The sequence below is a fragment of the Ammodytes marinus genome, assembly GCF_949987685.1.
Source record: "Ammodytes marinus genome assembly, chromosome: 15".
Classification (NCBI taxonomy): domain Eukaryota; kingdom Metazoa; phylum Chordata; class Actinopteri; order Uranoscopiformes; family Ammodytidae; genus Ammodytes; species Ammodytes marinus.
Genome location: NC_137219.1, coordinates 3,426,612 through 3,438,494, shown reverse-complemented (window position 1 = coordinate 3,438,494; position 11,883 = coordinate 3,426,612). Strand labels below are relative to the sequence as shown.

The window sequence follows — 11,883 nt, the reverse complement described above, 5'->3', positions numbered from 1 at the left end:
GAGACGCGCAGACATACACACACACACACACACACACACACACACACACACACACACACACACACACACACACACACACACACACACACTCACACACACACACTCACACACACACACACACACACACACACACACAAACACCCAGACACTGTGTCCCGAGCACAGCCTATCCAAACTAAACACAGGCCCCTGTCAACACTGGCTCGCCCTGTGTGTGTGATTTCACTAGACTGGGAACGGGCCCGAGAGGAGAATCAGCCAGTGTGTGTGTGTGTGTGTGTGTGTGTGTGTGTGTGTGTCTGTATGTGTGTGCGTCTGTGTGCATTCTCTGCGTGTATGTGCGTCTGCGTGTGTGTGTATGCGCGCCTGTGTCCATGTCAAGTGTGTCTGCGTGTCTCTGCATGTGCGTGTGTGTGTGTGTGTGTGTGTGTGTGTGTGTGTGTGTGTGTGAGAGAGAGGAGATTCAGCCCCTTCACACACACACTCTTGTTATTTCAGCAGGTCTGGATTACAGAGCCGATCCGTGCGCCAAACTCTCTCTCCCTCCCTTCATACAGTAGTCGCAGCGCCGCCAGTTTACACACACACACACCCCGTGGGACGCTGACTCTTGACCTATGATGGTTTTTTACTCAAATGTGTTACTAAAACGGTTTGCAAGGGGGGGCGAGTACAATGTATTTTGAAGCCAGTATGTGTGTGTGTGTGTGTGTGTGTGTGTGTGTGTGTGTGTGTGTGTGTGTGTGTGTGTGTGTGGGTGTGTAATTGTGTGTTGAAAGAAATTTGTCTCGCACTCACAAACTCGCATTCAAACAAGAAGCAAAAATAGTAAGAAGAGGAGTGTGTACAAGGAAAGTTTTGCGTGCAGTTACTCACACACACACACACACACACACACACAAACACACACACACACACACACACACACACACACACACACACACACACACACACACACACTCAAAGTCTCATACCCACACAGACATGAACACACTCAGTTACTCACACGATACACACTTGGCATTCGAGTTGTCCAAACATTTCACAGCTATTAAAGGTGGAGTCCGCGGTTTTTGGGAGAACGCTTGTTGTCAGAATCACTTTTCGTCAAAATCAATCCATTTAATATCACCTCACAAACCTGTACATACTGTGTGTGTGCGCGCTGGAAATAAAACTGGTGTTAATACACAGCCTAGGCTCTGTAAACTGGTATGAAAATAAAGTATATGTTGACAAGGGGCGAATCATAGCTAGAAACCATAGATAGTAAATAATATGAATGTAGCATCCGGGCTGACCTCAGTTATTCACACGGCATCCAATAATCCTGGTTTGTGCGCGTCGCCATCTTGTGAGATTTTTACTCCGCCTCACTCCTCTTGCCGAAAAGGGGAATCGACGTCATGTCGGGGGGAGGGAGATAGCTGACGTATACCTCCGAGGCAAAGTGAGGGACAACGGGCGGAGAGCTGTCACTCAAGAGATCGCGCCAATACATTTTAACCTCCAAAAGAATAAAAACTAGCGTGGGCCAAAAAAATTCACCCCCCTCAGTGTTGTGATGGAGATATGACCTAAACATACAGACTACAATGGTTTTGTGGCCCAGGCTGTAAATAGGTTTAATAAGACTTTGAAAACAGCCTCTTTAACAAGTGAGTCAATGAGAGATGGCTGTCTTCTGCTTCCACCCCACTATAGTGGCACTTCCGGTTACTACAGTTGTAGGTCACTTCCTTATTGGATGCTGGTAAAAATCTCAGAGGTTGGGGCTTGCTAGAAACATGCCAGTTTACAGAGACTAGGCTGTGTATTAACATTGGATTTTTTTTCCCCAATACCGTGAGGAAATATTCACTGACTTTGACAAAAAGTGATTTTGACAACAAGCGTTCTCCAGAATCTCTGTCTCCACCTTATATAAGGTTATTTGCATCATCACATTGCAATTCCAAGTGGAAGTTTCTAACATATTTCGACCTGGATTCCCCTTTTATTTCTGGCTTATTTAGTGCCTTTTACAATATAGAGCTCCGGAAAAAATTAAGAGACCAGTCTGGATTTTTCTTATATCTTTATCTCTACATTACTTATTGAAAATGCTCTTAATGACTAAAAATGTATTGGAATTTGGTAGAAATGTTGTCAGTAGTTTATATTATAAAACCAAAATGTTCATTCTACTCAAACATATGCCTCTAAAGAGTAAAACGAGAGACACTGAACATTTGGAGTGGTCTCTTAGTTTTTTCCGGAGCTGTATAGATATATATATAGACCTTTTTAAATGTCCGGTGAGTGAGATTTTTCCCACTGCCAAATATCTCAGAGGTGAGGATTTTATTTTGCGAACAGTTTCAGAGGTGTCGCTCCATAAAAGCTGACTGCACCTTGAGAGCGATGAACTAACCCATTAAAATCAGCCGGGGTGGATTCAGGCCAACAACAGCTGCTGTGTAAAAGTGTGTGTGTGTGTGTGTGTGTGTGTGTGTGTGTGTGTGTGTGTGTGTGTGTGTGTGTGTGTGTGTGTGTGTGTGTGTGTGTGTGTGTGTGTGTGTGTGTGTGTGTGTGTGTGTGTGTGTGTGTGTGTGTGTGTGTGTGTGTGTGTGTGTGTGTGTGTGTGTGTGTGTGTGTGTGTGTGTGTGTGTGTGTGTGTGTGTGTAATGTAGTGTGTGTGTGTGTGTGAGAGTTCTGCAATGATTCCTTCACAGAAAATGATTTATAGGATAGTAGAAAAATACAGCAAGAAACATATCAATTCACTGATCAAAATGTGCAGGTTTTGGGAAGCACTAAAACTTACAATCAATTGTATGGGCGACATTTTTACGACATAAAGCCACTGCCATACCATCACATCTTTTATGATATCAATAAACCTTGTGATATTTTTAATTTTCTAGAAACACAATAAAAAAAACAGATGATTTTGTTTTACTATTTTAGTCACTCAAACTCCTTTTAGAAACCAGGCAAAACTTCGACCACAGCCTTGAAGAAACCAATATCATCTTAAAGGGGCAGTGTGTAATATAACATCATCAAGAAAGTTCTACAAAGTTCTAGAATGCAACGCTCCCTGGGTAACCCCAACCCTTTCGAATAATAACAGAAGCTACAGTGGCCTTCAAGGACAAGAACAATTCTACATTTTAAACAATGCACCTGATGACATTCCAACTATGACACTTTCAAGATGGCGGCACTAGGCCTTGGTCCAAAATATGCAGAAATATGGACATATATGAGACCCTTTCTAAGGGAAAATAAAAAAATAAAAAAAATTGCACTAATATGCACTAAATTAAATGTACTTATGGATATTATAATTACTTTCTACAAAATCTGCTAGGAAATAAAACCCAAAATTCTACACACTGCAGCTTTAAGTGTTTAAATCTTACACAAAATGTCCACACCAGAGGGAAGCTGGCATTCGTTCTCATTCTGTGAGCGTCTTCCCTTATCGCCGAAAGTGCCGATGAAACGTTAAGTGTTGATGTCGTGATGTCTTGATTGCCTCTTCCCGTGAGCGTCCTAATAGCTTGTGAAAATCCATCTCCGGGCCGATACAAGCGGTGAATATAAAATATGTAAACAGCCTTAGTCTGCCGCTACTCGTTTAGCTGATTCCTTTGGAGGTCCACAAAATGGTTCTGAACCCAACCTGACCCTAAATACCTTATTTGTGCACGTCCAGAATACAATACTGACATAGTGGGTTAGTTATAGGACTGTCCCGATTCCAAATACCATTTATTACCCGCGATCAAAGGTGGTTTCAGCGATTCTGGAGAATGCTGGTTGTCAAAACCACATTTTGTCACTGTCAGTACTGAAAACTCTCTCTCTCTATCTCTCTCTGTCCCCCTCTCTGTCTCTCTCTCTCTCTCTCTCTCTTTCTCTCTCCCCCTCTCTCTCGCTCTCTCTCTCTCTATCTCTCTCTCGCTCTCTTTCTTTCTCTCTCTTTCTTCCTTTCTCTCTCTCTCTCTCTCTCTCTCTCTCTCTCTCTCTCCCTCTCTCTCACTCTCTCCATCTCTCTCTCTCTTTCACTGTGTGTGTGTGTGTGTGTGTGTGTGTGTGTGTGTGTGTGTGTGTGTGTGTGTGTGTGTGTGTGTGTGTGTGTCTGTGTCTGTGTCTGTGTCTGTGTCTGTGTCTGTGTCTGTGTGTGTGTGTGTGTGTGTGTGTGTGTGTGTGTGTGTGTGTGTGTGTGTTTGCACTGACATATTACAGACTAGCAGGTCCGGCCAGTAGCGGCTGTTTCTGGCTCTCTGGCCCGGAGCGTAGATAATTAGATTAAATCCCGCTGAGAGGAGGAGGAGGAGTTGCATTCTGATTCACTGGACAAACGGCCCGAACAATAGAACCAGGGTTAATACGCCAGCAGTATCCCATTACCTTCATCGTTTAGCAATTTAGGAATAATGCAAAAGTAATCTGGAGCTGATGCCACACACACAGAGACAGACAGACACACACACACAGATAGACATAGACACAGACATAGACATAGACATAGACACATACACATACACAGACAGATAGACAAACAGACACACACACACACACACACACATACCCAGACAGACACACAGACAGGCAGGAAAGGAGAGGATGGCTTGAGTTAGTGTGTGTGTGTGTGTGTGTGTGTGTGTGTGTGTGTGTGTGTGTGTGTGTGTGTGTGTGTGTGTGTGTGTGTGTGTGTGTGTGTGTGTACGTGTGTGTGTACGTGTGTGTGTACGTGTGTGTGTGTGTGTGTGTGTGTGTGTGTGTGTGTGTGTGTGTGTGTGTGTGTGTGTGTGTGTGAGAGAGTTTTTTCTCAATTCTAGGACACAGCTGGACTGTAACCGTAGATACACTATAATGGGTTTTTCTTTCATTTACTTTTTCTCTGCCCACTTTTGAGTATCAAATTTAATCAATTCACTTTGTTTGTATTAACGAATATTGCCCAATATCACCATTAGCCATTTGCCTCAGTAAACTTTACAGTCCGTACACAATTTGACACCATCTGCCCTTAGACCCTGAGCTAGACTGAGTAAAATAAATCCCAGCTAAAAAACCATTAACATTGGGCACTCCGGTGGTGTAGTGGATAGAGCGCGTACCATATTGGCTCCGGCCTTTGTTGCAGTGGTCGCGGGTTCAAATCCGACCCGTGGACCTTTACTGCAGGTCATCCCCCCTCTCTCTCTCTCTCTCTCTCTCTCTCTCTCTCTGTCTCCCCATTTCAACTCTGTACTATATAATAAAATAAAGCTTGAAAATGCCAAAAAATTATCTTTAAAAGAAAAAAAATATTAGCGAAATAAAATGAAAATTCTTCCACGTTCCACTAACATTGAGTCTTCTCTTGTCTCCATTCTTGCTTGAGGGGCGAGTTGTGGATTTTAACCGATATTGACCAAACTGTCCCGTACAATAAGAGAAGTCAAAGTGATTCCTTAATTATGTGCAGTAAACACTATTGAAGATCAATAAATCCTCAAACACATTCATTTGGTTTTGTCTGGGGAACACACAGCTCTCCTTCCAAAAACCTTTACTGCTCCAAGGCATGTTCACGATCGACTCTCTAGTGCAGCGTTACTCATAGCGCGGCTCGCGAGCCGCATGCGGCTCGCCAAGCTTCTATGTGCGGCTCGCATGGCAATAAAAAAATACTGTGATATGATCATGCAGTTAATACAGATATTTCATAAAACCATTAAAAACAAGCAGATCTATAACATCAAACCTGTTAAACTAACGTGGCTGCTCTCAAGTCAACAACGGCATTACAAGGTGGAAATACAGACTAGAAAATAATATATTTAAACTTGCTCAGCCGTACGCTGACTGACAGCGGGGTTGCCAGATTTGCGGTTTTCATGCATTACAAGGGAGAATGTGCTCTTGGATAGATTGGGCTGTGGGGGAAAAAACTAACTCACGGTCAATAAAAATATGTTATGCATACCGTCTATCACAGGCATGCTCACGAACATGGAATATATTAAATCATTTGCAAAAAAATAGATCTCGTTTCATGTCGCTAAATTGGACATTTAAATTGGAGAACACTTAACAACCTGGCAACCACACGCACGGTACCGCAACAATGCTAGCTTGGATGCGATTTCAACATTTCATGCTGGTTACTGGTACATTGATAGATGTCTATTCAGAACCAGTTGGGCACCAGGTGGACAGATGAAAAGCTCCACAAACGAGGAAAATGAAGTGTTTTGGCTAAACTGCATATTGTATGTTCACTTTGATCAGGCAGGGTTCCCAATGTCTCTGAATTATTCCAGAAAAATAATAGGCTGCTAAACAGCTCACATAGGACACAGTTGAATTAGCCTCTTAATTTTCCTCTCATAGTGCACCAGATTGATGAATTTACCTTTTGAAAGGTAAAAAAAAAATATTCCAGGGGGGTATTATATGAACACACCCATTTTGATTGATAATATGTCATTCATAATTTTTTTTTAACAAATATTTGAATAAAAAGTAGGATAATAATTTATTATTCAATAGCTTTGATGTTATGTGACCCAGTGTCTCCAAATTATTCCAGATAATAGTACACAGTCACACAACTCTTAATTTTCCTCCAAAAGTGCACCAGATTGATGCATTCTGGGTTAAAAGGTACCAAATTTTCTTCCGGGGGAGCCCCCGGACCCCCCTAAGGACTGGGTTCCCTCAGTTTCACAAAATACTGTGGGAAACACTGGTTCAAGAATTACATATTAATAAGCAGGCATGCTTATGTATGACTGGATTTATAGCTTTTGATACTTTGCGGCAAAAATGGCTCTCCTGCTGACTTTGTCCTGTCAGTGCGGCTCTCCTGAAAAAAATAGTGAATACCACTGCTCTAGTGTGTGTTGTGTGTGTGTGTGTGTGTGTGTGTGTGTGTGTGTGTGTGTGTGTGTGTGTGTGTGTGTGTGTGTGTGAATGTATGCATGTATTGGAGGAAGCAATCTCACATCACTTATCTTGCACTATAAGAATGCCTTGACTAATGTTAATGTTTTTTTGTGTGTGTGTGTGTGTGTGTGTGTGTGTGTGTGTGTGTGTGTGTGTGTGTGTGTGTGCGTGTGTGTGTGTGTGTGTGTGTGTGTGTGTGTGTGTGTGTGTGTGTGTGTGTGTCCAGGTGGTCCTATGGGGTGTTGCTATGGGAGATCTTCACCTTGGGGGGCTCTCCGTACCCGGGCATCCCAGTAGAGGAACTCTTTAAGCTGCTGAAGGAGGGACATCGGATGGACAAACCTGCCAACTGCACACATGAACTGTAAGTGTCTCTATGAGTGACACATTAGTGCTAGCTAAGAATACCTTGGCTAATTTAAATGTGTGTTTGTGTGTGTGTGTGTGTGTTCAGGTGGTCCTATGGGGTGTAAAGTGTCTTCATGAGTTAGACATTACTTCCTCTTAATCAATTTAAGATGTACATTAATTTTCACTTAAGAAAGTCTATTAAAGCACACATGAACTGTAAGTGTCTCTATGAATATACATTAGTTCTAGATAATCATTTAAGATGTATTTGTTAAGTAGTTTTCACTTTAGAATGTCTATTAATGGCTAAGTTCCTAAGTTATCTTTATCAGTCAATTTACACAAGGCACATTGAAATGTGTCTTTTTGCATATCCCCTCTCAAGTGCGTGCATGCGTGTGTGTGTGTGTGTGTGTGTGCGTGTGCGTGTGCGTGTGTGTGTGTGTGTGTCTGTGTGAGCCTCCGTGCAGCTGCAAACATTAAAAAAAAAATTCAAAAGCCCAAAAATGATGACTCTTTACTTTGCCTTAACCTAAATTACAGGCCAGCGCCATCCACATTCAGATCAAGGAAAACCAATGTTATAATACAGCTCGAGACAACTTAAAATGTTCAGTGTCTCTTGTTTTACTCTTTAGAGGCATATGTTTGAGTAGAATGAACATTTTGGTTTTATAATATAAACTACTGACAACATTTCTACCAAATTCACAATACAAATATTGTCATTTAGAGCATTTTTTCAATAAGTTATGTAGAGATGAAGATTGAAGAAAAATCCAGACTGGTCTCTTAATTTTTTCCGGGGCTGTATATCCCTGGGATCTGACCATTTTACATCTGAGAATGCTGGTTTTATATTTAGGTTTTAATGTTGATATCTGAAATGCATAGTGACTAACCCTTACTGTGTGTGTGTGTGTGTGTGTGTGTGTGTGTGTGTGTGTGTGTGTGTGTGTGTGTGTGTGTGTGTGTGTGTGTGTGTGTGTGTGTGTGTGTGTGTGTGTGTGTGTGTGTGTGTCTGTGTGTGTGTGTGTGTGTGTGTGTGTGTGTGTGTGTGTGTGTGTGTTCCAGGTACATGATCATGAGGGAGTGTTGGCATGCGGTGCCGTCACAGAGGCCGACCTTCAGACAGCTGGTGGAAGATCACGACCGGGTTTTATCAATGACCTCCACAGACGTGAGTGTGACTTTTTTATTTTTATTTTTTTATTTTACCTTTATTAAACAAGGCAGGTCTTTACGAAGACATTTGTATTCATAATAACACACAACTTAACACATAGTTTGCGTTCCGAATCGCATACTCTTTCTTTTTTCTATTCTACATACTACATCCGACGATAAAAAGAATCTAGTTAGGATGCAGTAGGCACACTATTGGGACATACTTTACTCTCTTATTTCATCATAACATTGCGCCTTGATCTTGCCTCTTGCTTTTATATCCGTCGCATCCCCGTTTGTTTTCATATGGAGGCTTCGTCGATGTGACGTCACTTCACGTGCGCACTGGATTGTGGGTCAGAATCGCCCAAATAGGATGCACTTTTCAACACTAACAATCTTGGCCGCATGAAGTAGGACATCCGGGTACTTCTAACCATCCTGAATCTGGCCACAAGAATCGGGACATCCTAAATCTTTTTTCTACATACTATATAGTAGAAAGTATGCGATACGGAACGCAACCATAGTTACAACAACAAACGGTAAAACTATATTAAAAATTGTGTTTGAGCAAAAAGTTGATATCCATTGATTGTTGATTGACATGGATTTATAGAAAGTTTCTTACCATTAACAAAACGTCTACTTTGTTAATATGAAATCAAGTCAGCAGCACGTCGGGCACCAAAATATCTCCATAGTTTCTGAGCTGTTGTTATGACTTGAGCAGCCATTCAACACAATTTTCCGCGTGATTTAACTTTATAATTCTTCACTTTATTATGTAACTAACTCCCCAGTCTAACCTCTATCCTTTTCACACACTTTAACACAACTTAATCCATAGTTTCTGACTTGAGCAAGCGTGAAACTTAATTTTGTCCTATGTTTTCGACGACACTTGAATGCAGCATATGACTATATAATGAAACCTTGCCCTCTCTACCCCTCATACATTTTGTCCTATATTTTCGACAACACTTGAATGCATCTTATACAGCATATAACTATATAATGAACCCTTGTGCCCTCTCTCCCCCCCTCATACATTGTGTCCAATGTTCCAACTTCTTCTTAATATTTCACTTGAATGCAGCATAAGACTGTATAATGAAACCTCTGCCCTCTCTTCCCTCGTACCTTGAAACAAACAAAATATACAAATAATAAGAAAGAAATAAAAGAACAAAGACACGCGGGAAAAAATTTAAGAAAAGAAAAGAAAAATATATATAAAAGAGAAAAATAAGAAACCTCTGCTTCCATTCGTTTATATCAGGCTATATATTAGAGTATCATCCCAGTCTAACATTTGACCCTTGCCCTCTCTCTCTTGTCAGACTGCTTATGACTATATAATGAACCCTTGCCCTCTCCCCCCCCCCTCACACATTTTGTCCTATGTTTTCGACGACACTTGAATGCAGCATATATAATCTTTATTTTATATGCTATATAATCAACCTCTCTCCCCCCTAACAGGAGTACAGTAGAGTATCATCCCAGTCTAACCTCTGCCCCCTCTCTCTCCCCCTAACAGGAGTACCTGGACCTGGCCGTCCCGTTTGAACAATACTCTCCCACCTGTCAGGACTCTAACAGCACCTGCTCCTCGGGGGACGACAGTGTTTTTGCACACGACTCTCTTCCGGACGAGCCCTGTCTTCCCAAACAACCGCCTCCCACCAACGGGACAGTGATTAGGACATAATACCTAATACCTGAGCTCTGGGACAACCAAGGGGGGGGGGGGGGGCTAGAGAGGACTTGGTTTGGGACTTTAAACCTCCTCCGAAAACACCTAAAAAGTGACTAAAAGCTCCTCAACATACGGACAAAATGGATCTTAAAAAACTCTGCATGCAATACTTCCACAGTACTTCTACAGCTCTTCGAAATCGTCTTAAAAGTACCGTTGGAAATCTTTGACTATTTCTTCCACCCTCTCCCCCCCACCCCGCCCCCCCCCCCCTCACCTTTCAAGAGACTCTTGGAAACATATGAAGGATTATTTTGTTGCCGTTTTTTCGAATGAACTATTATTTTGTGTTCCATTTTTCAACAACAAAAAAAAAATATATGAAATTATATTTTTGTACGAGGGCCAGTCTTTTTTTTTTTCTTACGGACAATCTGTTGGAGTGAAACCATTCCGTGCCTACTGGGAAAAACTTTTAAAAAAAATAAAAACTTGGAGGAAAATGAAGGGCATTCGTCAGTGAGTGAGTGAGTGACTGGGTTGGATATCCAGTTGTTCGAGGACCTCAGATTTTTTTAACTTTTTAGACTGTACGGAGCCCTAATGATCGCGATATTAAGGATTGCGATTATTTGAAAAGATACCAGCAAAAGCCAGAATCAACGCGATTTTGATGATGGGACTAGTTCTTCCGAAGACTCTCAATAACTTCTCGCAACTTTTTTGTACAAGGACGTTCGAACGAAAAGGAGAGGATTGCAGGAGCATATAAATGTATTTTTATGCCATCATCGTGTTAGCATCCCAAAAAAAACGAAAATTTTTGTGATAATCATGGAAAAAAATTCCTGATAAATTTTGGGGCGAAGTTTCAAGGCCATTCAGTAAGTGGTACAGGGAGGAGCTGAGTTTTTTTTTTTTTTTTTTTTTTTTTATGTGTGTATCTAGAAAAATGATTTATTGTAAATATATAAATGCAAATATGTATCATATTGCTGTTCACAGCCATGTTCTTAAAAGACAAAAAATCTTCTTTTTTTTTTTCTTTTTTTTTTTTTAAGTATTTAGTTTTTAGAATGGAAACATTGCAATCTTAGAAAGACACTGTCACGGGAAGTGTGTAAATCATTTAATCGTTTTTTAAAGTCGATACAGAAAAAGGTTTATTTGATTAATTAACATGTATATTTGTAAAGATATTTATAGACTTAACATGATGGAAAAGGTCTAGGTTAGGATGTTAGTACTGTACGGAATTTTTTATTTTTTTTGTAATTTATTTTACAACAGATACTGCAGCGTTATTTTTCTCACAACAGGTAGACTCCTCTGGTTTTTTGATCCATATTTTATTTTATTTTTATTTTATTTTATTTTATTTTATTTTATTTTATTTTATTTTATTTTATTTTATTTTATTTTATTTTATTTTATTTTATTTTATTTTATTTTATTTTATTTTATTTTATTTTATTTTATTTTATTTTTTTTATTTTGAATTTTTAAAAAAATTAAGAATGTAAGAATGACAGACGCAAAGATGAGTTTCTTTTTTTTTCAGAGCGACTGTGATTTGAGCGCCAGGGTTGAAATTCTGGTTTTTGAAAAGTTGACGTTTGCGATATCAAAAAGCAACGATTAACTTCTTGCTGGGCAAGAAAATAGCAGCGCTTTGCAGATACGTGAACCGAGAGGCCGTTTAGTTTGACTGAAGTAATTTAAGACAAATCCAACAA

At 40.5% G+C, this 11,883-nt stretch overlaps 1 protein-coding gene across 1 annotated transcript in view; it reads left to right on the top strand.

Annotated features, from left to right (window-relative positions):
* fgfr3 (fibroblast growth factor receptor 3) overlaps nt 1–10,159 on the top strand; it is a gene marked incomplete at both ends in the record, with an annotated part of 105,957 nt that extends 95,798 nt beyond the window's left edge. Inside the window, 3 exons of the mRNA XM_080042201.1 lie at nt 7,154–7,291; nt 8,353–8,458; nt 9,989–10,159. Coding sequence (XP_079898327.1) covers nt 7,154–7,291; nt 8,353–8,458; nt 9,989–10,159 — 415 coding nt within the window. The remainder of the gene's footprint in view (nt 1–7,153; nt 7,292–8,352; nt 8,459–9,988) is intronic.
* Between the last annotated feature and the right edge of the window lie 1,724 nt (nt 10,160–11,883).